This window comes from Aquarana catesbeiana, linkage group LG06, assembly GCF_042186555.1.
Source record: "Aquarana catesbeiana isolate 2022-GZ linkage group LG06, ASM4218655v1, whole genome shotgun sequence".
Lineage (NCBI taxonomy): Eukaryota > Metazoa > Chordata > Amphibia > Anura > Ranidae > Aquarana > Aquarana catesbeiana.
This window is the reverse complement of record NC_133329.1, coordinates 36,110,071-36,137,962: the sequence shown is the minus strand read 5'-3', so window position 1 is coordinate 36,137,962 and position 27,892 is coordinate 36,110,071. Positions and strand designations below refer to the sequence as shown.

General features: G+C 45.0%; 2 protein-coding genes across 3 annotated transcripts in view; both read left to right on the top strand.

Annotated features, from left to right (window-relative positions):
* The window catches only part of LOC141148310 (guanylate-binding protein 1-like), a 1,084,899-nt gene that overhangs the window by 437,149 nt on the left and 619,858 nt on the right, over positions 1-27,892 (top strand). The gene's annotated exons all lie outside the window — the stretch shown is intronic.
* Positions 3,282-27,892, top strand: part of LOC141148305 (perforin-1-like) — a 33,488-nt gene continuing 8,877 nt past the window's right edge. The window contains exons 1-3 of one of the 2 annotated variants that reach the window (XM_073635607.1): positions 3,282-3,367; positions 25,782-26,341; positions 26,704-27,070. In XM_073635607.1, the coding sequence (XP_073491708.1) occupies positions 25,794-26,341; positions 26,704-27,070 (915 nt within the window). In that variant the 5' untranslated portion in view covers positions 3,282-3,367; positions 25,782-25,793. Of the gene's footprint in view, positions 3,368-15,903; positions 15,989-25,781; positions 26,342-26,703; positions 27,071-27,892 lie in introns of those variants that run through there. The other variant, XM_073635605.1, reaches the window with a different exon arrangement.

The window sequence follows — 27,892 nt, the reverse complement described above, 5'->3', positions numbered from 1 at the left end:
AAAGTTTTAAAAACAGCCGTTTTTTCGGGAGCAGTGATTTTATTAATGCTTAAAGTGAAACAATAAAAGTGAAATATTCCTTTAAATTTCGTACTTGGGGGTGTATATAGTATGCCTGTAAAGTAGCGCATGTTTCCTGTGTTTATAACAGTCCGAGAGCAAAATGACATTTCTAAAGGAAAAAAAAATCATTTAAAAGTACTAGCGCTAATGCCGGCTATTAATGATTGTTGGTCTCAACAACACACATAAAAGTAATTGAAAGTCATTGAAAAATAAAAAATAAAATGCGTGGGGTTCCCCCCAAAAATCCATACCAGGCCCTTCAGGTCTGGTATGGATTTTAAGGGGAACTCCGCACCAAAATGTAAAAAAAAATGGTGTGGGGTTCCCCCAAAAAGCCACACCAGACCCTTATCCGAGCACGCAACCTGGAAGGCCGCAGGAAAAGGGGGGGCAAGAGAGCTCCCCCCATCCTGAATCATACCAGGCCACATGCCCTCAACATGGGGAGGATGTCCCCATGTTTGATGGGGACAAGGGCCTCATCCCCACAACCCTTGCCCGGTGGTTGTGGGGGTCTGCGGGCGGGGGGCTTATCAGAATCTGAAAGCCCCCTTTAACAAAGGGAACACCCAGATCCTGCCCCCCCATTTGAAATGGTAAGGTGTACATTGTACCCTTACCATTTCACAAAAAGAAAGTGCCAAAATGTTAAAAACCACAGGTGACGGCTTGGGACAAGTCCTTTATTAAAAATAAAAAAATTAAAAAGAGATTCCAGCAATGTAATCCAATAAATCTATGCTCCTACTCCAGTGATGTAATCCAATTCTCCATCTCCAGCGATGGATTATCTCCAGCGATTCCAGCGAGGAACACGCACAGGATCCTGCCTCTTCTGGAGGCACCCAGCCAATGAGGTGGCGCTAGCTCGACATCTCTTATGTAGCTGAGGGCGGGACCACCCGTCACATGTCCCCGTCCCCCTCTGACAAAGGGAAACGCCAGGGTTTCCCAGTGACGTACGGGTGACCCCACCCCCCTCTGATGCAACGCAGGATTCCCATTGCATCAGAGGGGGTGGGGTCGCCTGTACACATCACTGGGAAACCCCGGCGTTTCCCCTTGTCAGAGGGGGACAGGGCCACGTGAAGGGTGGCCTCGCCCTCAGCTACATAAGAGCTGTCAAGCTAGCGCCGCATCATTGGCTGGGTGCCTCCGGTGGAGGCAGGATCCTGTGTGTGTTCCTCGCTGGAGTCACTGGAGATCGAGAATTGGTTTACATCGCTGGAGTAGGAGCATGGATTTATTGGATTACATCGCTGGAATCTCTTTTTTATTTTTTTATTTTTAATAAAGGACTTGTCCCAAGCCGTCTCCTGTGGTTTTTAACATTTTGACACTTTCTTTTTGTGAAATGGTAGGGGTAAAATGTACCCCTTACCAATTCACATAGGGGGGCCGGGATCTGGGTGTCCCCTTTGTTAAGCCCCCCCCGCAGACTCCCACAACCACCGGGCAAGGGTTGTGGGGATGAGGCCCTTGTCCCCATCAACATGGGGACATCCTCCCCATGATGAGGGCATGTGGCCTGGTACGGTTCAGCAGGGGGGAGGTGCGCTCTCTCGTCCCCCCTCTTTTCCTGCGGCCTGCCAGGTTAAGGGTCTGGTGTGGATTTCTGGGGGAACCCCACGCCATTTTTTTTAAATTTTGGCACGGAGTACCCCTAAATATCATACCAAACCTGAAGGGCCTGGTAATGGAATTTTGGGAAACCCTCACGCATTTTTTTATTTTTTTTTATTTTTCAATGGCTTTCAGTGACTTTTATGTGTATTGTCGGGACCTACAATTCATTAATAGCCGGGACAAACGCTAGTACTTTTAAATGACTTCTTTTTCCTTTAGAAATGTAGTTTTGCTCTCGGACTGTTATAAACATGGGAAACATGCGCTACTTTACAGGCATACTATAGACACCCCCCAGGTACGAAATTTAAAGGAATATTTCACTTTTATTGTTTCACTTTAAGCATTATTAAAATCACTGCTCCCGAAAAAACATCCATTTTTAAAACTTCTTTTCGCAGTTTTTTTTTTTCCAGTTCCCCGCCATTTTTTAGAAGCTCACCAAGGAAACCCGGCAGGTATGAGGGTATTTGCAATTGAGTCAATCGGGGGTGAGCTAGACTCGGGGAGGAAACACCAGAGACTATGTAAGCGCAAGGCCTACTTGATTTCCACCCTTGGTAGTCTCGCTCCCGGAGGTCTCAGTGAAGACCCCAAGATACATAAAATAGTGTGATAGTGGTATGAGGCATCTCTCTTCTTCCCCCCCCCCCACAAGACTTGTCCGCTTTCATCTTCAATATTCGTTTTATCTGTATTAAAATTAGGCATTTTTTATATACATATAATGTTTTATCTTTTCCCACTTTTATATAATAGTATGCACAGTTTGTGCAGTTTTATTCATGTTCTTATATTCCTGTTCATAAATTGTTTTATTATTCTGCCTTGGTACACTGCACGTATATGTATGTGCGCATATGTATATGTATGTATGTGTGTGTGTGTGTATATATATATGTGTATCTTTTAACAGTTTATCAACTGTGATCTTTTCTTCTTTTGCTGTAGCCACGGTAATTTTCTATGAGGATAGTAATATATTATATATATGTACAGATATACACATCCTTTGGAAAATATTTATTCTATTTGGGAATCCTTGACTCTGTTTTATTCATGAGAATGTCATTGTATACCATTTTTAATGATAACCATGCGCTCATCTATATGCATTATCTATACCTAGAGTGCAGGTTTTCACCTCTTACCTACATATGTCACCTGGTACGCATATGGAGACACACATATGTATGTATATGTATTTATATGTATTTATATGTATTTATATGTGTTCACATGTGAGTGTGCATGCCTTGTTGGCTATTTGGCCACATACTCAATTGTTCAGCGATCCTCACTGTCAATTATGCTTCTTTTTGTGTACATATATACACACATTATTTATGTGGGGTTTGCGACTGTTTATGAGTGCATAGATGCTATTGACAGAATAGACACATTTTTTTTTCTAGTTTTTTAAGTTTCATTTCCTTTGATGTGTCAATTGTGTTTTTGTTTTTGTTACTTCAGTTATGTGTCTGCCCCCAGCCTCTATAGTTTGCCTTCCTTTACATGGTTGCAGGCATTTCCTATTGCTGACACATCTCAGCGTGACAGCGGGCGCAGAGGAAGTGACATGGAGCTTTCACTTCCGCTCCCTGGACCGCAAAACATCACAACGTATATGGCGTGCGTTCCAACCGCCGCCCACAGCCACTACAGCGCTCTCTAGGTAGGATTCCTTTGTTTATTTTCACACTTTGGGGATGAAGCAATTTGTCCCCTTAGATGATAAATGTAGATGGGTTCTGCTGATTTCAGGTACTTTGCTGTCCCTTCTGACATCCTTTACATGCTGGCTAGAGTGCATACTTGTGCATATGGTTTGGTAGCTATTTTTGTTTTTGTTTATGCAAGTGGCCGCACTTATGGAATTTGAGCTTGCCCGGCTGTCTGATGTGTTGCACTACACTTTATATGCACATCTACCCCTGCTATCATTATTGGATCTGATGGCTGGTTACGCCCGGTGGCGGTCTTTTTGACCTCAGATCTCACATTTACGAGGTCCTGTCATGATTTTTTTTTATTACAAGAGATGTTTACATTCCTTGTAATAGGAATAAAAGTGACACCAATTTTTTTAATTAAAAGGACAGTGTAAAATAAAAAATAAAAAGTAAAATAAATAAGAAAAAAAAAATTTAAATAGCCCCGTCCCACAGAGCTTGCACGCAGAAGCGACCTCATATGTAAGTCGCGCCCGCATATGAAAACGGTGTTTAAACCACACATGTGAGGTATCGCCATGATCGTTAGAGTGAGAGCAATAATTCTAGCACTAGACCTCCTCTTAAACTCAAAACTGGTACTGGGAAACTGGTCAGAGTTGAGGGAAAGATGGATGGTGCTAAATACAGGGATATTCTTGAGCAAAACCTGTAGCACTCTGTGTGTGATTTGAGGCTAGGACGGAGGTTCACCTTCCAGCAGTGTTGTCTCTCACAAAACAATCGAATAGAAGGGGGGGATTTGGGACTTTAGATGAGGCACATATGCGGTGTGTCTCCATCCCTAAAATGTATGCAAAAAAGAAGGAAAGTGGGACTTTGTATTATTGAACTGTCTTAGAAACAGGGGTGGATCCAGGGGGGGGCAACGGGGCAATTGCCACCCCTGAGAAATCTGTTGCTAGCCGGGCGGGTGAGAAAGCGGGTGGCTCTGCGGGCGGGTGAGAAAGCGGGTAGCTCTGCAAGCGGCTGACATATCGGGCGGCTCTGCGAGCGGCTGACATATCGGGCGGCTCTGCGAGCGGCTGACATATCGGGCAGCTTTGCGAACGGCTGACATATCGGGCGGCTCTGCGAGTGGCTGACATATCGGGTGGCTCTGCGAGCAGCTGACATATCGGGCGGATGAGATAGCGGGCGGCTCCGATAGCGGGCGGACTGGTTTGTGGGCGGACGGCGAGGTTTGTGGGTGGGCTGAGCTGCCAGGTGTCTCAGTGTGTTGGCAGGTGAGAGAGAGCAGGCTCAGTGTGTCAGCTGGCCAATCAGTTAGCCAGGGGCGGGGGAGCAGAGAGATGAGATCATCTCTCACTGCCAGCCCTGCATCCTTGCAGTAACTTCTGCCCTCACTGGGCAGGCAGCAAAGAGATTACATTATCTCTCTGCTGCCTGAGTCTGGGAATTCGGGGTCACAGCAAGAGACAACTAAAACACCCACTTAGCAGGCAAGTGACAATCCACAAGGTGTGGCAGGTGATGTGGCAATCCGCAAGGTGTGGCAGGTGACGTGGCAAGTGACAATCTGCATCTGGTGGAAGGCAAGTGACAATCTGCAAGTTGTGGCAGGTGACATGGCAAGTGACAATACACAAGGTGTGGCAGGTGACGTGGCAAGTGACAATCCACAAGGTGTGGCAGGTGACATGGCAAGTGACAATACACAAGGTGTGGCAGGCAACGTGGCAAGTGACAATCCACAAGGTGTGGCAGGTGACGTGGCAAGTGACACTACACAAGGTGTGTCAGGCGACGTGGCAAGTGAAAATCCGCAACGTGTGGCAGGTGACATGGCAAGTGACAATCCAAAACGTGTGGCAGGTGACGTGGCAAGTGACAATCCGTAGGGCTCCCACTGATTCTGCATTATGGTGAGTTGAACTATTTCATTTTATTTTACAATGTAATTCTAGAAATAATGCGCTACTAATCATCCTGACACTGTAACAACCATGGTGCCAGGATGATTGACGCGCCAACACCAGCCGTTTCCCCCGATAAATTGCCCACAAAAAAATGGATTTTCTGGCAGTGCCCCTCCCGAGACTAGACTCTGGATCCGCCCCTGCTTAGAAATATCATACTTATGCAATCTTTTACCCATGCCACATCTGTATGTTATGTGTGGGTGGAGCTAATATGAATTATTGTACTGACTGTATATGTGGTTTTAATATTGCCATATTTTCTATAACGCTCTTCATTAATAAAATTTGCAATTTTCTCAACTTTGCCTCCACAAAGTCATCCATCTCATTCAAAGTCCCACTTTCCTTCTTTTTTGCATCTCTCACAAAACAAGCAGGATTCAAGCCTCTGCGGTGTGCAGTACCGCATTTGGCCAGAGGTGGGGGGCGCCGGTGACACTCAGAGCCCTTCAGATGCACTCGGATGCACTCAGAAATACTTGGAAAGACTCCATTCCCGAGTGTTTCTGAACCTCTCCAAGGGGTTCCGAGTCCATCTAAGCATCTCTGAGCGGTCTCCGAGTATTTCTGAGTCTCTCTGCCCCCCACCTCCGGCTAAATGCGGTACTGCATACAATAGAAGTCAATATGGAATTAATTATCTTTGTTTCCATTGACTTCTATGGGGAAACTCGCTTTGATATGCTAGTGCTTTGGATTACAAGCATTCTCCTGGAACAGATTATGCTCATAATCCAAGGTTCCACTGTACCTTAATTTCTAATTCTAGCATTCTGGAGAATTGTTACATCCTATATTTGCAAAGAAGATCTATGTAGCTGGAGCTCCATCTAGTGGCCATAATATAGTATTTACATGTTTGACCCATTGCACCTACAGTATGAGCTACTGTGCAGAGTCCATACATACAGAATAAGAACAGATACTGAGAATTACACCCGACATACAGGACAAGAGAAGTGGTACTGTGCAGAGTCCATACATACAGAATAAGAACAGATACTGAGAATTACATCCAGTATACAGGACAAGAGAAGTAGTACTGTGCAGAGTCCATACATACAGAATAAGAATATATACCGAGCATTACACCCGACATACAGGACAAGAGAAGTAGTACTGTGCAGAGTCCATATATACAGAATAAGGACAGATACTGAGAATTACACCCGACATACAGGACAAGAGAAGTAGTACTGTGCAGAGGGTGTGGCTGCTTGTGGAGCAGCTGAAGTCTGTGTGGTGCTGAGCTCCTCTGATGTCTGGTACAAGCCAAGGGTTGGGCTCCCCTGGGTGGGGATCTCTCTCAGGAGAGTCCCAGGCTTGTGTCCAAGGACTGTCTGGTGAAGCTGTGGTTGGTGGTGAAGCCGGAGGACAGAGCTCTGGGAATGGGAAGACACTTGCAGAGACTGTAAGTAGACATGGAAATGTTTGTATGAAAAGTACCGATAATACTGATAAGAGGAAGTCTGATGATGTTATTCAGCAAAAGAGTTCTCAGTCCAGCCAGTCATTGCAGGCCCAGCAAGCCCAGCACGCCCAGCACAGTGCAGCTCAGTCTGTTCAGAGACTTGTTATTATTGCTCAGCACAGTCCAAACTCTGGAAGTGCAACTCAAAGAACCCCTCAGAGTGGGGCTCATTCAGTCCAGGAACATACAAATACCACCCAGTACAGTCCAAGTTCTGGAAGCATGATCCAATCCAGCCAGCCATTGCAAGCCCAGCACAGTGCAGCTCAGTCTGTTCAGAGACATGTTATTGCTCAGCACAGTCCAAACACTGGAAGTGCAACTCAATCCAGCCAGTCATTACAGTCAATGCAAATCCCGCAGAGTGGGGCTCATTCAGTCCAGGAACATACTAATACCACCCAGTACAGTCCAACTTCTGGAAGCGTGATCCAAGGCTGTCAGCCATTACAACCACAGCATGCTCAGCAGAGTGCAGCTCATAGAGCTCAGAGTGGAGCAGAGACATCGGTTTCTCCCAGTACTCCTCGCAAATACACCAGAACTTCCTTAGAACAGAAAACCATTAAAGAGAACTTACAACAGTGTGTAATGGTGGGCAGCAGCCAGAGACGTTCATCACGCTCTAAGCTGCAGCAGAATAAAGAGGAGGGTGGTAATAATTTTCCAGAATCCACCCCAGTGAAACCATCTACACCCAGCAGAGACCCTCAGACTAGTACTGGTAATGGGAAGGTGGATCAGGATTTCAAGCATCCTGCAGCAACGAAGAAAGGGTTAAAGTGTGAACCTGCGCTGCACCTGGCTGACAAGATTCCTTCCCTGGCAAAAAGAATGGAGACCCTGAGAAAAGCCAAGACTAGAATCCAGAAGCAGATTGACTCTGTATATAGACTTAAAGCTGCCAACCCCAAGAAGGAAATGTTATATGACAGCAAACTGAACTCCCTGGGCATTGAACTGGCCGGTGTGTCAAAGGACATTGATACTGTTCTGGAAGAACTGGGACCAGTGGTGGAGGTGTACCGCAATCGTGATCGATTTGAGGTGGGATTGAGTGGAAGGATTGAGTCTTCTACAGAGTCAGACTCTGGGGATCCAGTCCAACGTATGCAGCCACCACATGTGTCTCCTGAAGGGAAGACTGTGCAACCTCTGGAGGACAATGAGGTTGGAGTAGATCCTCCTGCTGGACTTCCAGCTCTGGAGGGTGGTGGGAACATCAGAGTAACCCAGCAGACATTCACAGTACAGGAGACTCAGAGGAGTGACATGGTGGACTCCCAGCACATGGATTGTGAGAACAGTGCTGCGGCCACTAGTACTCCTGGTGGGAGCCATGCTGGGGTGACTGGTGTTCATGGTGGGAGTAACACTGGGGTAACTAGTAATGATGCTGCTAGTAATGATGATATGAGGTGCAGTGATGATGTCACTAATATTGATGTGGTGAATAATTCTGATGTTATCAATGCTGGTATATCTGAATGGGGTCATCAGCAGTAGGGATGAGCCGAACACCCCCCTGTTCGGTTCGCACCAGAACATGCGAACAGGAAAAAAGTTCGCTCGAACACGCGAACACGTCTATGGGACACGAACATGAATAATCAAAAGTGCTAATTTTAAAGGCTTATACCAGACCTGAAGGGTCTGGTATGGAATTTAGGGGGAACCCCGCGTCATTTTTTTTTTTTAATTTTGGCCGGGGTTCCCCTAATATCCATACCAGACCTGAAGGGCCTGGTATGTAATTTAGGGGGACTCCCACGTCATTTTTTTTTTAAATTTTGGTTCGGGGTTCCCCTGTGGGGAATTCTCATGCCATTTTTTATCAATGAACTTCTATGTGTATTGTCGGCAATGCAATAGCCGCGGGTAGTTTTAAATGGGTTTTTTCCTTCCAAATGTCATTTTGCTGTCAGACTGTTCTAAACACGGGAAACATGCGCCCCTTTACAGGCATACTATAGACACCCCCCAGGTACGAAATTTAAAGGGATATTACACTTTTATTGTTTGACTTTAAGCATTATTAAAATCACTGCTCCTGAAAAAACGACCGTTTTTAAAACTTTTTTTTGCATTGATCTATGTCCCCTGGGGCAGGACCCGGGTCCCCAAACACTTTTTATGACAATAACTTGCATATAAGCCTTTAAAATTAGCACTTTTGATTTCTCTTATAGACTTTTAAAGGGTGTTCCGCGGCATTCGAATTTGCCGCGAACACCCCAAATTGTTCGCTGTTCGGCAAACTTGCGAACAGCCAATGTTCGAGTCGAACATGAGTTCGACTCGAACTTGAAGCTCATCCCTAATCAGCAGTCTGAGGGCTCTGAGAGGAGGAGTCAGTTCAGAATAACCCTCAGGACTTCCCCCCTTTGGTGGATCCACCACCTGCTCCATAAGGGAATGCTGGTCCATCTGGTCATGTCCCTCCTCGGAATGCCTGGAGCCGTGGGGCCCCTTCTTTTTCCACCAGTAACAGTTATACTGGTCAGGCCTTTAAGAGGAGAAATGTGGTCAGATTGAAGCATAGGGGTTCCAGAGAGGAGCTCCCTGATAGGTGGTTTGTAGTAAGGGAGTTGCTGTGTAATCAGATGGGGTTTGCGCCTGCAGACATACTGGCAGTCATCAATCTCCCTGACAGACAAGGTTATGATGTCAGCTTTAAGCTCATGTCTGACTTAGACAGGTTCTGGGCCAGTTTCAGTCGTTTGCGGGACAAAGAGGGTTGGAGGAATTTCATCTTTATTCCCAGCTCCAAACCTGACAAGCAAATGTTAACATAATTTTCTGGAATGAATCTGTGTCCCCCCAGCAGGGCCGATCCTAGGGTCACCGGCGCCTGGGTGCAGAAATATTTCCGGCGCCCCCACATGGGCGTGGTCATCTTACGAACTCCTCCCCTTTATAAATGTTTCTATGGCAACGACTCAAACACAGAGATGCTCCCCTAAGAAGTCTTTGTTACCCTAGGAATAGATCCTCCCATGATCTTTTAACAATAAAAAAAATACAGGAAGAGCGTACACGAATGAGACCTGGAGGGGAGTCTCTCTGATGCACACAAAGAGGGCTTCCGTTAGAGAGTCTGTTAGAAAAAGCCCCCAGACATAGTACAGGAGATGATCAGAGACTGCAGACATGATACAGGAGATGGTCAGAGACTGCAGACATGATACAGGAGATGGTCAGAGACTGCAGACATGATACAGGAGATGGTCAGAGACTGCAGACATGATACAGGAGATGGTCAGAGACTGCAGACATGATACAGGAGATGGTCAGAGACTGCAGACATAGTACAGGAGATGGTCAGAGACTGCAGACATAGTACAGGAGATGGTCAGAGACTGCAGACATAGTACAGGAGATGGTCAGAGACTGCAGACATAGTACAGGAGATGATCAGAGACTGCAGACATAGTACAGGAGATGATCAGAGACTGCAGACATAGTACAGGAGATGATCAGAGACTGCAGACATAGTACAGGAGATGATCAGAGACTGCAGACATAGTACAGGAGATGATCAGAGACTGCAGACATAGTACAGGAGATGCCCAGAGACTGCAGACATAGTACAGGAGATGGTCAGAGACTGCAGACATAGTACAGGAGATGATCAGAGACTGCAGACAGGATATAAGAGATGGTCAGAGACTGTAGACATAGTACAGGAGATGATCAGAGACTGCAGACATAGTACAGGAGATGCCCAGAGACTGCAGACATAGTACAGGAGATGATCAGGGACTGCAGACATAGTACAGGAGATGATCAGAGACTGCAGACATAGTACAGGAGATGGTCAGAGTCTGTAGTTATGATACAAGAGACGATCAGAGACTGCAATCATAGTACAGGTGATGGTCAGAGAAAGCAATCATAGAACAGGAGATGATCAGAGACTGCAGACATAGTACAGGAGATGGTCAGAGACTGTAGTTATGATACAAGAGACGATCAGAGACTGCAATCATAGTACAGGTGATGGTCAGAGAAAGCAATCATAGAACAGGAGATGATCAGAGACTGCAGACATAGTACAGGAGATGATCAGAGACTGCAGACATAGTACAGGAGATGCCCAGAGACTGCAGACATAGTACAGGAGATGCCCAGAGACTGCAGACATAGTACAGGAGATGGTCAGAGACTGCAGACATAGTACAGGAGATGATCAGAGACTGCAGACAGGATATAAGAGATGGTCAGAGACTGCAGACATAGTACAGGAAATGCCCAGAGACTGCAGGCATAGTACAAGAGATGGTCAGAGACTGTAGACATAGTACAGGAGATGATCAGAGACTGCAGACATAGTACAGGAGATGCCCAGAGACTGCAGACATAGTACAGGAGATGATCAGGGACTGCAGACATAGTACAGGAGATGATCAGAGACTGCAGACATAGTACAGGAGATGCCCAGAGACTGCAGACATAGTACAGGAGATGATCAGGGACTGCAGACATAGTACAGGAGATGATCAGAGACTGCAGACATAGTACAGGAGATGCCCAGAGACTGCAGACATAGTACAGGAGATGGTCAGAGACTGTAGTTATGATACAAGAGACGGTCAGAGACTGCAATCATAGGACAGGAGATGGTCAGAGACTGCAGACATACTACAGGAGATGATCAGAGACTGCAGACATAGTACAGGAGATGCTCAGAGACTGCAGACATAATACAAGAGATGGTCAGAGACTGCAGACATACTACAAGAGATGGTCAGAGACTGCAGACATACTACAGGAGATGGTCAGAGACTGCAGTTCCTATGGACACTAGTACATAATGGCCGATCGGCCCTCTCACCTGACCCAGCGATACAGCAACGGTTCCTCTGATCAGGAGTCAGCTCACTCTGAATTGCCCATGGTGACTCCGCTGAGTAGCACCCAGATCTGTATTCCTGCAATGACTCCATTCCTTTCTCTGCCAGGGATGGCGCTAGGCTGTGTGGCTTTCCCTCTGGTGGCGCAGGGCAGCAGGGTTCTCTCTCTGATGGTGTTCTCTCAGCACTGTCTTCTCCCTCTGGAGTCCTGGGTGTACTTCCCTGAAAGCTTTCCCAGGCTCCTGTCTCTCTCTCTCTTTCCCATTCAGCTGAGCATGCTGTGTGGGCTGCAGTTTCTGTGTTACAGTGGGGCTGCCAGTCCTCGGGACTATATGTCCCACAATCCTCTTCTCTGCTCCTTTTTCTATACTGTTTCCTCCCTGGTTGATATGAAGGCGGGGGAAGAAACATTGTGGGCAGCTGTGCTGGCAAGCACCGCTCACTAGTACAGCAGCACGCAGGAGGAGAGGGAATGGGGAAAGGAGAGGGAGGGGGGAAAGGAGAGGGAGGGGGGAAAAGGAGAGCCCGCAGCTGCATTGGCTTCACTAGGGTTAGGGTCACCCCCCTTCCACCAACTATAGTCGTCCCTCAGTACAGACCCCCCTCCACTACATATAGACCCCCCTCCGTCAGTGCAGAACCCACACTAAGTATAAATTACCCAGTGATCCCCCCCCAGGTAACCCCCCTCTATTAGTACAGACCCCCCCAGGACAGATCTCCCTCTCCATTAGTACAGACCCCACAGGACAAACCACCCCTCCATTAGTACAGACCTCCCAGGACAGACCCCCCCATTAGTACAGACCCCCCCTCCATTAGTACAGACCCCCCCTCCATTAGTACAGCCCCCCCTCCATTAGTAAAGACCCCCCCTCCATTAGTACAGACCCCCCAGGACAGACCCCCTCTCCATTAGTACAGACCCCCCCTCCATTAGTACAGACCCCCAGTAGTACAGACCCCCCTCCATTAGTACAGACCCCATTAGTACAGACCCCCCCATTAGTACAGACCCCCCAGGACAGACCCCCCCTCCATTAGTACAGACCCCCCAGGACAGACCCCCTCTCCATTAGTACAGACCCCCCTCCATTAGTACAGACCCCCCTCCATTAGTACAGACCCCCCAGGACAGACCCCCCTCCATTAGTACAGACCCCCCAGTACAGACCCCCCCATTAGTACAGACCCCCCCTCCATTAGTACAGACCCCATTAGTACAGACCCCCTCTCCATTAGTACAGACCCCCCAGGACAGACCCCCCTCCATTAGTACAGACCCCCCCCTCCATTAGTACAGACCCCCTCTCCATTAGTACAGACCCCCCAGGACAGACCCCCCTCCATTAGTACAGACCCCCCAGGACAGACCCCCTCTCCATTAGTATAGACCCCCCTCCATTAGTACAGAGCCCCCTCCATTAGTACAGACCCCCAGGACAGACCCCCCTCCATTAGTACAGACCCCCCAGTACAGACCCCCCATTAGTACAGACCCCCCCTCCATTAGTACAGACCCCATTAGTACAGACCCCCCAGGACAGACCCCCCTCCATTAGTACAGACCCCCCCTCCATTAGTACAGACCCCCCCTCCATTAGTACAGACCCCCTCTCCATTAGTACAGACCCCCAGGACAGACCCCCTCTCCATTAGTACAGACCCCCCAGTACAGACCCCCCCTCCATTAGTACAGACCCCCTCTCCATTAGTACAGACCCCATTAGTACAGATCCCCTCTCCATTAGTACAGAGCCCAAGGACAGACCCCCCTCCATTAGTACAGACCCCCCCTCCATTAGTACAGACCCCCTCTCCATTAGTACAGACCCCCAGGACAGACCCCCCTCCATTAGTACAGAACCTCCCCATTAGTACAGACCCCCCCATTAGTACAGACCCCCCTCCATTAGTACAGAACCCCCCCATTAATACAGACCCCCTCCATTAGTACAGACCCCCTCTGGATTAGTACAGACCCCCCCATTAGTACAGACCCCCCCATTTTTAGTACAGCCCCCCCATTATTAGTACAGACCCCCCATTAGTACAGCCCCCCTCCATTAGTACATTACAGCCCCCCTCCATTAGTGCAGCCCCCCCTCCATTATTACAGCCCCCCCTCCATTAGTACATTACAGCCCCCCTCCATTAGTACAGCCCCCCCCTCCATTAGTACAGTACAGCCCCCCCCCTCCATTAGGGTACATAAATACACCCGGGCGGCAGCTGGAGAGGAGAGGACAGTGTGCACTGCAGCCAGCCGCACCGCCCAGGTGGAGAGCAGAGCAGATCAAAGCAGGCAGGAGCGGGAGACACAGAGAGGAGAATGTGTCAGGCACGGACCGCTCCTCCGCTCCCCCCCCCCGTGCGACATCACTGTTTGGCTGGTCTCTCTCCACGCAGAGACCAGCCGCTCTGCCTCCGATGTCATCTCCGGCTGGCAGCTGCTCTCTTTCTCTGAGGAGGGGCTTGAGCAGCAAACAGCGGCGCCTTTCTTCTTCTTCTGCCGCCGGACACAATCAAGGGGAGGAGGAGGAGGAGGGAAGGGAGCAGTGGAGCACTTTGGCGCTTCAGCGCCCCCACCTCTCTGGCGCCTGGGTGCACTGCACCCCGTGCACCCCGTCTAGGACCGGCCCTGCCCCCCAGGATATTGTCATCTGGCTTAGAAGACATTGTGAAATGGTTTCTGAGTTGACAAAAACTAAAGACAGTGATGGGATCTGGACTGGTGGTTGGAGGGTTCTTGTTAAGTTGAGGCAAAGTAACAATGTTACCCATAACCTACCAAACTCTTTTTTCATTGGGCCGGAGAGAGGAGTTTGCTTCTATGCAGGTCAGCCCAGGTTATGTTATAAATGTGGTAAATCTTGCCATGTGGCGAATGTTTGTACGATCCTCAAGTGTAATCTTTGTGGGGAGGTTGGCCACATCAGTTCTACCTGTGAGAAGGTTAAGTGCAATCTATGTGGTGGGCTTGGCCATTTCCACAGGGATTGCCCGGAGGCCTTCCATAATAGGGATGGGGAATCTGCAGACAATGAATTGTTGGCTGCAGCAGAACAACTAAAGGAGGAAGCCTTAATGAATGGAGCTGTATTGACTAGGGAGGAGGTGGTCCCGGAGGTCCAGGAGACTACTCCCGGGCAGACAGACAGTGTTCAGCAGGCTGAGGAGCAGCCGGCCGCACACTCCTCTTCTGTTACAGTTCCTGTCTCTGTGAAGATCACTGGTCAGAAGAGGAGGAATAAAAAAGATAAATCTACCCGTAAACCCGAAAGTGACTGGACATTAGTGCAGAAGCCAGCTAAAAAAGTGAAAGGGGCACCAGAAGTGGGTACGGCAGTTTCCACCAATAGGTATGAAGCGTTATCAGATTCGGATGCCGACTCCTATTCTCTAGAGGCCCAGGAACTGGAGCAGGAATTAAAAAGAGTGGAAAAGGAGTATGTGATTGGCTCAGAGGATGACCCGCCCACTAAAAGGTGTCCGCCCCCTGATCCTGGATACGCAGAATCTGATATGGGAACTGGTAGTGGGCAGAGTGACTCTGATTCTGACTTATAATGAAATGTTGGAGAAGTATAGACTTATGGAAAGGAGTCTTATTGTCACATGACATTTATTTCCTATTAATGACCTTTAACTGCTAAGTTTTTGACCTAAACAACATGTCAGTAATTGTTGTAATTATGTTATTTTCAGTCAGTTAGTTTGTTATTATGTATCTTGTTTGTTTTTTACAAATAAAAATCTCCATACATACAGAATAAGAGTATATACTGAGAATTACACCCGACATACAGGACAAGAGGAGTAGTACTGTGCAGAGTCCATACATACAGAATAAGAACAGATACCGAGAATTACACCCGACATACAGGACAAGAGAAGTGGTACTGTGCAGAGTCCATACATACAGAATAAGAACAGATAATGAGAATTTCACCCAACATACAGGACAAGTGAAGTAGTACTGTGCAGAGTCCATACATACAGAATAAGAACAGATACTGAGAATTACTCTCAACTTACAGGACACACATGCAGAATTAGAAGAATTAGAACAGTTCATGACAAGTCATTTTTAGACACCCTGGCTGGGTGTTGGAGGTTTTGGGTGTAGATCTGTGGTGGGTTTTCTCAGCTGGATTGCCGGATGATTTGTTCCTTATTTCAGAAGATGAGAGGATGTGCCCCTCCCCCCCTCCAACACACACATATAAAACATCCAGACTCCTCCAGTCCTCCACTGTCAGTGTGTTCAGCACTGAGATCACATCAGAGAACTGACATCCAGACCCTCCACTTTGGGTAAGTCCACCTGTCCTCCTATTCACACCATTTAGTGACCATTAGGGATGGGGTTCAGGTTTGGTTCCACCATGGGTTTGAGGTGGATCCTGCCTGTTCAAGTTCCATTGTCCCCGCAGAGTAATGATGTAATTCAGCAGCTTGCATTCCTTGTAACCATAATGCACTGCATTGGATAAAAAACGATGGCCAGCAGGCTTATACGGGTCAATAATGGGGGTTCTGTTATGTACCAGCTCCCCTTTCACAATAAAAGGGAGCGAAGAGCCACCATAGTGTATCAGAAGCTGTTGTATAAAAGGACCGGCAAATTACATAGGGGCAGATTAGGGTCATCTAGGAAACTGTACTTTAATTCTGATTGCTGCCAACCAACCTATTTACTGCCCTTCGTATCCCTTACTATTGGAGGCCCATTTGTCCTATATTTTTTATGTTGATTTGAGGTCAGTAGTCACTTTTACACTGTTTTGTGGTGGTTTCATTTCTATTGGAGTATATTTTGATTTTTATTGTATGTCATCTTTTAATTGTTTTTTTTGCACATATAATTACAAAAATGATTGCCTTGTTATTATCATGAATACATCTCTATATTCTCACATATAAACATGACACATAAGGGAAGACAGACTCAGAGAGTAGTTTTCAAATGGACTTCTTTCTATCACACATTAAAGTAAACAAAACTCATTAAACCCTCAAACTTCCCCCCATTCTCCAATCCCTCAAAAAGTGAACTATAAACATATGTATTACTAATTCATTTATTCCAATCTTAATGACACTTTTCTAATTATATTACAGTGCCCATATTAGACTACATTTCTATAAGGAGGACTATTAAAGTGAGATAAAGACGGCTCCTGTCATTCTAGAGATAAAGCAAAGGGTCCAAGGCAGTTCCTCACTCTCCCAAGAGAACCCCTTACCCATTATTTCTCAATTTTTTTTTAACCCCAAAGGAACCCATAAAATAATTTTCAGGTCTTAGGGAGCCCCTGCTAAAACCAATTTATTGGGGAGGTCAGTAGGGAAAAAAAAGCCTCTTACATTCCTCTTATTACTGCCGGCCAGTGGGAAGGACGCCCCCTTATAGTGGTGCTCAGAATGTCACCTTTGTAGACAGCTAAAAGATCATTGGTGTCATGTAGCTGGTTCTGCCAAGTGACATTGGCCCCATAACTTTGCAGACACCATCAAACGGGTCATTCAGTCACAGCTCAAAGAACCCCAAACAACCTCTGGAGGAACCCTAGAGTTCTACAAAACCTTGGTTGAGAATTACTGCCCTAACCTCTCCTCCCAAAGATCAACTTTATCTTTTCCACCTGCCCTTCTATTCTCTCTTCTGTGCACATAGAAGCACAAATCTGTGAAGGCATCTCAATGGAGGTACATTTAAAAGCCCTGCTTTTTGTCTTCACCCCCAATGGATGGTCTCTTGTTTTACATAGAATGATAATGGGATGTTACCTCTGAGGATTGTTTTTATGTGATGTATATCTTTTGAGTCCACCAATTAGAGTAATTAAAACTTTATAAAACTTATCATAAGTATCTCTATGAATATTTATCAAGTCCTCCAAAAGACAAATCTGGTCTACTTCCACTAGCCACTCCACATTTGTTGTTTCCCCACTGACCTCTAGGGATGGGCTTTATGTTCGGGTCGAACATGAGTTCGACTCGAACATTGGCTGTTCGCCAGTTCGCCGAACAGCGAACAATTTGGGGTGTTCGCAGCAAATTCGAAAGCTGCAGAACACCCTTTAAAAATCTATGGGAGAAATCAAAAGTGCTCATTTTAAAGGCTTATATGCATGGTATTGTCATAAAAAGTGTTTGGGGACCTGGGTCCTGCCCCAGGGGATATGTATCAATGCAAAAAAAGTTTTAAAAATGTCAGTTTTTTCGGGAGCAGTGATTTTAATAATGCTTAAAGCGAAACAATAAAAGTGTAATATTCCTTTAAATTTCGTACCTGGGGGGTGTCTATAGTATGCCTGTAAAGGGGCACATGTTTCCCGTATTTAGAACAGTCTGACAGCAAAATTACATTTGTAAAGGAAAAAAGTCATTTAAAACTACCTGCGGCTATGATGAATTGTTGGTCCGACAATACACATAAAAGTTTATTGATAAAAACGGCGTGGGATTTCCCCACAGGGGAACCCCGAACCAAAAAAAAAAAGGAAATGAGTGAGGGTCCCCCTGAATTCCATACCAGGCCCTTCAGGTCTGTCATGGATATTAAGGGGAACCCTACGCCAAAATTAAAAAAAAATGGTGTGGGTTCCCCCCAAAAATCCATACCAGACCCTTATCCGAGCACGCAACCTGGCAGGCCCCAGGAAAAGAGGGGGGACCAGAGAGCGCCCCCCCTCCGGAACCATACCAGGCCACATGGCCTCAACATTGGGAGGGTGCTTTGGGGTAGCCCCCCAAAGCAACTTGTCCCCATGTTGATGGGGAGAAGGGCCTCATCCCCACAACCCTTGCCCGGAGGTTGTCGGGGTCTGCGGGCGGGGGGCTTATTGGAATCTGGAAGCCCCAGATCCCGCCCCCTGTGTGAATTGGTAATGGGTTACAAATGTACCCCTACCATTTCACAAAAAAAGTGTTTAAAAAAGGTTAAAAAACACCCGCCCCCCTGTGTGAATTGGTAATGGGGTACAAGTGTACCCCTACCATTTCACAAAAAAAGTGTCAAAAAAGGTTAAACACAAGAGACGGTTTTTGACAAGTCCTTTATTAATTTCTTCTTCTTTCATCTTCTTTCTTCTGATCTTCCTTCGCTGTTCTTCCTCCTTCTTTTCCATCTTCTTCTTCTCCATATTCTTCCTCTGCTATTCTCGTCCCACATCTTCCTCCTGCTTCTTCTCCCCTCCGTCCGCACGATCCGCCTCAGTGGGAGTCTTCCGGCATGTGACGCTTTGGTTCTTCTGACACTTCTTGTATAATGGAGGGCGGGGCCACCCGGTGACCCCGCCTTCCTCTGATGCACGGGGACTTCGGGGGACTTCCCTATGGCTTTCCTCGTGTTGTCAGACCCTTCAGGTCTGGTATGGAATTTAGGGGGACCCCCACACCATTTTTTTTTTAATTTTGGCGCGGGGTTCCCCTTAATAGCCATACCAGACCTGAAGGGCCTGGTATGGAATTTAGGGGGACCCCCATGCATTTTTTCTTTAAATTTTGGTTCGGGGTTCCCCTGTGGGGAAATCCCATGCCGTTTTTATCAATGAACCTCTATGTGTATTGTCGAACCGACAATTCATTATAGCCGCGAGTAGTTTTTAAAATGCTTTTTTTTCTTTATAAATGTAATTTTGCTGTCAGACTGTTCTAAATACGGGAAACATGCGCCCCTTTACAGGCATACTATAGACGCCCCCCAGGTACGAAATTTAAAGGAATATTACACTTTTCACTTTAAGCATTATTAAAATCACTGCTCCCGAAAAAACGTAAGTTTTTAAAACTTTTTTATACATTAAATCTTTTTAAAATGAATTTCCTTTACTTCTGAGTCTACACACACTGTATATATTAATCCTAATATTTTACACTTTTGATCTTCTGTTACTGTCTGATCCAAATTTTGTTCCCATTTAGACCAATAATTAGGATTTCTAGATTAAAAAAATTATTTTAATTTGAAACCAATAAATGTCAGAAAAAGGTTTAGTGTTTAAGTGGTTAAACTTTTTTCACTAAGGCCCCTTTCACACGATCGGACCGTTCAGGTCCGCCTGTCAGTTTTGGCGGCGGACCTGTTAGCCTATGGAGCGATGGATGTCAGCGGAGACATGTCCACTGACATCCGACCCGGTCCGATCCGCAAAAAGCAGACAGATGGCCCTACGTCCAGGTCCGTCGCTATCGGATCGGGTGAGATCTGATGAAAACGGACAAGCTGTCCGTTTTTTATCCGATCCCTCCATAGGCAGCAGAGGCACCTGACAAGCCCCTCCCTGCTCAGTGAGCAGATTGGACCTGTCATCTGCCGGCTCAATGGAGATCAACGGAGAGATCTTTGTGTGTAAGGGGCCTTACACACAAAGTCTATTCCATTGACAAATTGTTATAATGTTTATACTTAAGTTCAACTGATAAAGAATGTTTTGATTCTTGGCAGACTGCCCAGTTTTTCTCTTTCTTTTGAGGGCTGTGGCTTCAGAAGAGCAGAGAGAATTCTTTGCATAGAAAGAATTGTGAAACACTTTAGTCAAGATCGCGATAACGATTCTTGACGATTAATTGTGCAGCTCTACTTCGGATTTAATTCTTTTACTGAACTAGGTGATTTTGTTAAGCTCCTCCAGAAATGTTGTAATTACCTATATTTCCATACATCCAGGCTAAATGTGTCCCATTTTGCTCTCAGTTCCTGTAAGGAATACATCTCCCTGCGGTTTTATTATGTCCTTTAATCTCAAGCTATTTTCTGTAGTCCACATAACCACTTGACATCCGGAAGATTTTACCCCCTTTATGACCAGGCCATTACTTGCTGTTCAGCACTGTGCTACTTTAACTGGTAATTGCTCAGTCATGCAACACTGTATACAAATGATATTTATATTTATATTTTTTCCCACAAGTAGAGCTTTATTTTGGTGGTATTTGATCACCACTGTTTTTTTTTTTTGCGCTATAAATGACAAATTCCAAGAAAAAAAGAGAAAAAAACAATGTTTTTTACTTTTTTGCTATAAAACATATCCAATAAAAAAAAAATTTTTTTTTTCATACATATAGGCCAAAATGTATTCTGCTACATGTCTTTGGTAAAAACAAAAATCACAATAAGTGTATAGCAATTGGTTTGCGTGAATGTTAGAGTGTCTACAATTGATTATATATATATATATATATATATATATATATATATATATATATATATATATATATATATATATATATATATATATATACATATATATATACAGTGGGGACGGAAAGTATTCAGACCCCCCTTAAATTTTTCACTCTTTGTTATATTGCAGCCATTTGCTAAAATCATTTAAGTTCATTTTTTTCCTCATTAATGTACACACAGCACCCCATATTGACAGAAAAACACAGAATTGTTGACATTTTTGCAGATTTATTAAAAAAGAAAAACTGAAATATCACATGGTCCTAAGTATTCAGACCCTTTGCTCAGTATTTAGTAGAAGCACCCTTTTGATCGAATACAGCCATGAGTCTTTTTGGGAAAGATGCAACAAGTTTTTCACACCTGGATTTGGGGATTCTCTGCCATTCCTCCTTGCAGATCCTCTCCAGTTCTGTCAGGTTGGATCGTAAACGTTGGTGGACAGCCATTTTTAGGTCTCTCCAGAGATGCTCAATTGGGTTTAAGTCAGGGCTATGGCTGGGCCATTCAAGAACAGTCACGGAGTTGTTGTGAAGCCACTCCTTCATTATTTTAGCTGTGTGCTTAGGATCATTGTCTTGTTGGAAGGTAAACCTTCGGCCCAGTCTGAGGTCCTGAGCACTCTGGAGAAGGGTTTCATTCAGGATATCCCTGTACTTGGCCGCATTCATCTTTCCCTCGATTGCAACCAGTCGTCCTGTCCCTGCAGCTGAAAAACGCCCCCACAGCATGATGCTGCCACCACCATGCTTCATTGTTGGGACTGTATTGGACAGGTGATGAGCAGTGCCTGGTTTTCTCCACACATACCGCTTAGAATTAAGGCCAAAAAGTTCTATCTTAGTCTCATCAGACCAGAGAATCTTATTTCTCACCATCTTTGAGTCCTTCAGGTGTTTTTTAGCAAACTCCATGCGGGCTTTCATGTGTCTTGCACTGAGGAGAGGCTTCCATCGGGCCACTCTGCCATAAAGCCCTGACTGGTGGAGGGCTGCAGTAGTGGTTGACTTTCTACAACTTTCTCCCATCTCCCAACTGCATCTCTGGAGCTCAGCCACAGTGATCATTGGGGTTCTTCTTTACCTCTCTCACCAAGGCTCTTCTCCCCCGATAGCTCAGTTTGGCCGGACGGCCAGCTCTAGGAAGGGTTCTGGTCGTCCCAAACGTCTTCCATTTAAGGATTATGGAGGCCACTGTGCTCTTAGGAACCTTAAGTGCAGCAGAAATGTTTTTGTAACCTTGGCCAGATCTGTGCCTTGCCACAATTCTGTCTCTGAGCTCTTCAGGCAGTTCCTTTGACCTCATGATTGTCATTTTCTCTGACATGCACTGTGAGCTGTAAGGTCTTATATAGACAGGTGTGTGGCTTTCCTAATCAAGTCCAGCCAGTATAATCAAACACAGCTGGACTAAAATGAAGGTGTAGAATCATCTCCAGGATGATCAGAAGAAATGATCAGCACCTGAGTTAAATATATGAGTGTCACAGCAAAGGGTCTGAATACTTAGGACCATGTGATATTTCAGTTTTTCTTTTTTAATAAATCTGCAAAAATGTCAACAATTTTGTGTTTTTCTGTCAATATGGGGTGCTGTGTGTACATTAATGAGGAAAAAAAATGAACTTAAATGATTTTAGCAAATGGATGCATTATAACAAAGAGTGAAAAATTTAAGGGGGTCTGAATACTTTCCATCCTCACTGTGTGTGTGTATGTGTGTGTGTATATGTATGTGTATATATATATATATATATATATATATATATATATATATATATATATATATATATATATATATATATATATATATATATATATATATATATATATATATATATGTCATTTTTATTTTTTTCATACTAGTAATGATGGGGATAAAAGACTCAAAGACTTAGACCCCTTTCACACTGGAGGTGTTTTTTTAGCGCCTGTAAAGCACCTGAAAAAACGCCTCTCATGTCACCCCAATGTGAAAGTTTGAGTGCTTTCACACTGGGGCGGAGCGCTTGCAGAACATTAGAAAATAGTCCTGCAAGCAGCATCTTTCGGGCGAATGAATGAGCAGCGCTGCCAAAACGCCTGAAAAGCGTTTTGACAGCGCCGCAACATGGATGCTTTTAACCCTTTATTCATCTGCTAGCATGGGTTTAAAGCTCCCCGCTAGCAGACAAAAAGCTGCGCTAAAACTAGTTACGCTTTACAGCTAACGCTGAGTGGCCACAGTGTGAAAGGGATCTTATAGCAGGACTGTGTTAGTGCTGCAAGCAGTCTGGTGTGGTATTTGTGGTATGGTGTGGTATTTTCAGCATTCACACATTGGAATTGCAGCAAATATAGTCTGTAAATATTGTTTGCCCCATTCGCACATAATGAATTTACATGTAATTTCAATGAAGGAACAGCTAGAGTAGCTCTGTTCCCTTGCAGTGTCCTCAGGAGTCACCCTTTAGTGCATTCTCCAGGTATCCTCCTTTATCTGAGGCAGAGAGACAGCTGCGGGCACACTCGGCTGCAGTATCCTCTCAAGAGATCTTCACCCCCCTCCATCCTCCTTAATACAGGACAGCACTCTCCCAGGAGGATACAGGCAGGCCGAAAAATCTCTCTTCCATCCAGCCCGCGACAGGTCCACACCACCCTACAATCCCTTCTCTACAAATTTAAAGGAGAACACACACACCATCAACTATCACATAGAACGCTTGAACGGGACTGGTATGGAACACAGAAAATCGTATTTCCTAGTTCAGGCCATTTTTTCCAACTAGCCATTAGGTTGATGTACATATTTTGGCCTACTGGCCCATAGAGACTGCGTCCTGGTTCTCAAAGTCTCTGATGTAGAGGTTATCCTCAACACGTCAGCCAATTCTAAACACCCGCCTCAATATGGGCTTATGATACTTTTAACCCATTTTTAATTTTTAAATTTCCATGTTATTTATATTTTGTTACCTGTTTGCATGATACGTAGTATTGGTATTATTCAATTGCTTTTATTTGCTTTTATTTGCTTCTATTTTCATACGAATACATTTTATACGTTTTGATGTGAGCAATTGATCACACGCCCTTCATCCATCACTCTCCATATAGCATTCTCCAGGGATCAGACTACACAGGAATGTGCTGATACTGCCTGTGCCTACATGCACCAGCAGCTGAGATTACTACATAAAAAATAAATAAATAAACCTGGTATGCATGTGCATGGCTGCTGTTAGAATTAACAGGGCCCCATACAGCCTACTTGACAGGGCACCACCCGTCCAAAAATTACTGAGGACATAGATTTATCAGCCTCAGCTGCACAGATGAATGAATAGGAAGCACTCTGAGACTTCCTGTTCATTCACAAACACAGTTTATTATGCATTAGTGATGAATGGACACAGGAGTGATTGGTACCGATTGCTTACTGTGTTCATTTAGGAAAGGTCGGCCCTTTCCCCCTGCTATCCATCCTGAAACATCCCCCTGTGTGCCTGTATCAGTTGCCATTGGGGGAGGAGGGAAGCCAGAAGTGCTGTGGGGAAAAAGTGCACACGGGGGACCCGGACAGCAGATGGAAGGCGCACATGTGCTAGGACCAATCCCCCTGCAGTGCAGCCGCAAGGATAAAGAAGAGGATAAGCTAGCAGCGCTGCAAAGGGAAGCAGAAGAGGATCGTGTCTGCAATAAGTCAGTACAGCTGACCCTCCTGCTCAGCCCTTTTGAACTGATGGGACCTGGGCCCCGTACAGGAGGGCTGACTGTACTGCCTTATCAGCAGTCCTGTGCATGTGTGAGCAAGGCACAGTAGAACTGGTAGTCCTGCTGAGTAAGTCAGGGTAATAGTAGTGATGTAACGTGTGGCTTTCCTCAACAGGAAGTTTGAGGAAGTGGTGCATGCATAGTAAACAGGAGGGATAGGGGATTGAATGTGTGCACTCCAACAGAAGTCCATGGCCATGCAATTAAGAGGGCAAGGGTAACATGATCATTTCCTAAGAACACATCAGGTGCAGGAATCTGTTGCATCCTCAGCAATCATACATTCATTATATAGCCACATAAGCAAAGGCGCATGGATGGGGGCTGAAATTATTGCCCAAATATGGTCATACGGCAATATTTGGGCAATAACAGCGACCAAATATTGCCATGGCCATTTTTAGACGATGATGTCACCATTGTCTCCACCTCTTACCTTATATTGCATGTGCCCACCATCATGTTAGGGTGGCCTGATTTTTTTCTTTGGCTTATGTCGATCAACGTGATTTACAACAATCTACATCACGATGGATTTACATTGTAGGACATTTTTTTATATAAAAGGATTTATTGTGTGAAAAATTGAGTGTTTTTATTTACTGTTCACTTTTTTGGTGAATGAGTAGAGGATGTTATATTCCCCCTTACTCATTCACATTAGGGGTGGTATCTGTGTGTCCCCTTATTGTTAAAGTGAGCTATCAGATTCCCAAAGACTCCCCACGACTGCCGGGCCAGGGTTGTGGGGAAGAGGCCCTTCTTCTTCACATCAACATGGGGACAAGGTGCTATGCATGGGGTTCCCCCTTGAAAGCTGTACTAAGTACTTTTAAATTGCCAGTAAATTATCCAATCAGCAGGGAGGATGTGCTTTTATGATTGATATATGTGCAAATTTGAGTGAAGGCCAGAGCAATGCAATAAGCTATCTTCCTGTTTTCTCTCTGCGGAGTTGCTTCTCCATATACTACTTCAAGGAAACTGTTAGGGAATGGTAGCCCTATTGCCAGTTTCCAGTGGATTTTTTAAAGGAATATCCAGGAATATAAAAGAAAAAAAAAAACCTGTAAAATAATTATGTATAGTAAATCATAAAGAGCATATCAATGGGGAATCTAACTTTGGTCTTGTTTTTATCTCTTTTCTGCAGGGTTAATTTTCAATGCAACTGAATATGTGGTATAGCCTGGTTCTTCTAAGCTTTGCCACCTCTACCTCCTGCCAAACAACCCCACTCAACTATGCCTGCAAATCTGCCAAAAAAACAATATGCGATAGACTTTATTTTGTCCCTGGGCACAATCTTCTTGGTCAAGGCTTTGATATTGTGACCATGAAGCAGACCAGGGCTCACCTGCTAGATCTTCAGACATTTTCTACACAGAACAACACCTGCACTGTCTGTAGAAACCCATATATGAAAACATATTGGCAAAAGCTTCCCCTTGCAATGGTGGACTGGAGTCCCCAGGCATTCTGTTCTCGGATTATCAGCAGTGAGGTATTCCGATCTTCTGCATCGCTGGCTGAGGAATCTGCATCTGATGTGAAGAATGACTGGAAAGCTGGTCTAGAGATCAGCCACAATGGGGCGACTGGCAACCTGGTAATGGCTGGTTCTCATTCCGAAGTAGCACAGTTTGGTAAGAGTAAGACCAGCACAGACCATTACAGCTTCATCAAGAACCATCTGAGCTGTGTCTATTACAGGTACGTCTTTGAATGTAACATATACTTTCATTATTAAACCAGTAAAATTTATGACAAAAAGTTCCTCCTCTCGCTACTTTAAAATACCTGTTTACCAGCTGCAAAATAATTTTGCTTCCAATAAAACAGATTTTGATAATTTGATCAGTATACAGTAGCAATATACTAATATATTGAGTCAGTAACTCAACTTCCCCAGTACCTATTAAAGCAGGTATGACAGAGTTGAAAAAACTCTGTGGGCATCATCCAAAATGCTATCTCTGTACAAAGCAAAAGGATACTCCTGAGACAAGTGTTAACATGATTGGAAAAATGTGTTTGTGTTTTTTCTTGAAGCTCTAAATGTGTCCCTTTACCAGCTTCCGACTTTCAGACCTTTCTCCACTGAGCAAAGATCTAAAACGGGCCTTGGGGTCTCTGCCACCGACTTATGATGCCAGCACTAAAGCTCACTACAAACGTCTAATTAGCATCTACGGCACTCATTATATCAGCCAAGCAGATGTAGGAGGCAAAGTGCAAGAGGTCAGCGCCATCAAGACCTGTCAAGTCACCATGGACGGCATGTCCATGTACGAGCTGAAGGATTGTCTTAGCATGGAGGCCTCAGTTTCTGTCATTGGGAAAGGTGGAGAAAATCCAACAGCTAGCGCCTGCAAGGAACTAAGCCAAAAATTCAACAGTGGGAAGAGTTTTCATCAGACGTTCAATGAGAAAAGTTGGGAGGTAAGTAATAAGTATAGTTGGAATATATATATATATATATATATATAATATATATATATATATATTGTTTTTTTGTATTATGTTTATGGTACATATCATTAGGGCTGGATCTGTACTTCTTGCCCCATGGGTCAATTTCTTTTGACATCCCCTTGCTCCTCAACTGGCTAGGCTTAGTATCACACTAAAAGATGAGATGTCATAGACACACAAGATTGTGGAGAATAAAGGAGGCAGTGTGCCAACTCTACTTCAGTACACCTAGAACAAAGATCCAGAGGAGAAGGGCAAATTATCACTTATTTTCCTAGCAGTTCAGTTCTAGGTATACAGAGCCAGAGTGGGGGAACTGTAAGTACATAGTGTTGTCAAATATAGGGGTGATGACATACTTTTTTATTGTAAAATGAATTTTGGCAGCAACACAGTTCTTTACCAGAGAAATGGCATTTAATGGATCCCAGAACAGATGACAGAGTGTTTGCATATAATACAATGAACAGCAGCCTTCAGAGTCCCATTCAAAATACTTAGTCCTTTTATGTCATAGCAAGCATGGAGACACTACATCATCCAGCATTTATGTCCGATCTATAATATGCACCTAGGAAGCTTCCATTCATGTAAAAATGTACACTACATTTGAGACATGTGCCTCCATAAAGAACCTATTGACTTAAATGTAGGTGCAGCACTACCCCCCGTAAGGGACGCTGGTTATTGTGGTCATCTCCCACCCTTCACAGCCAGGCACACAAATTTCCAGTCACTCAGATACACAAACTTGCAGCTGTGTTTGTTTTTTTATTAGGGGAATTGATC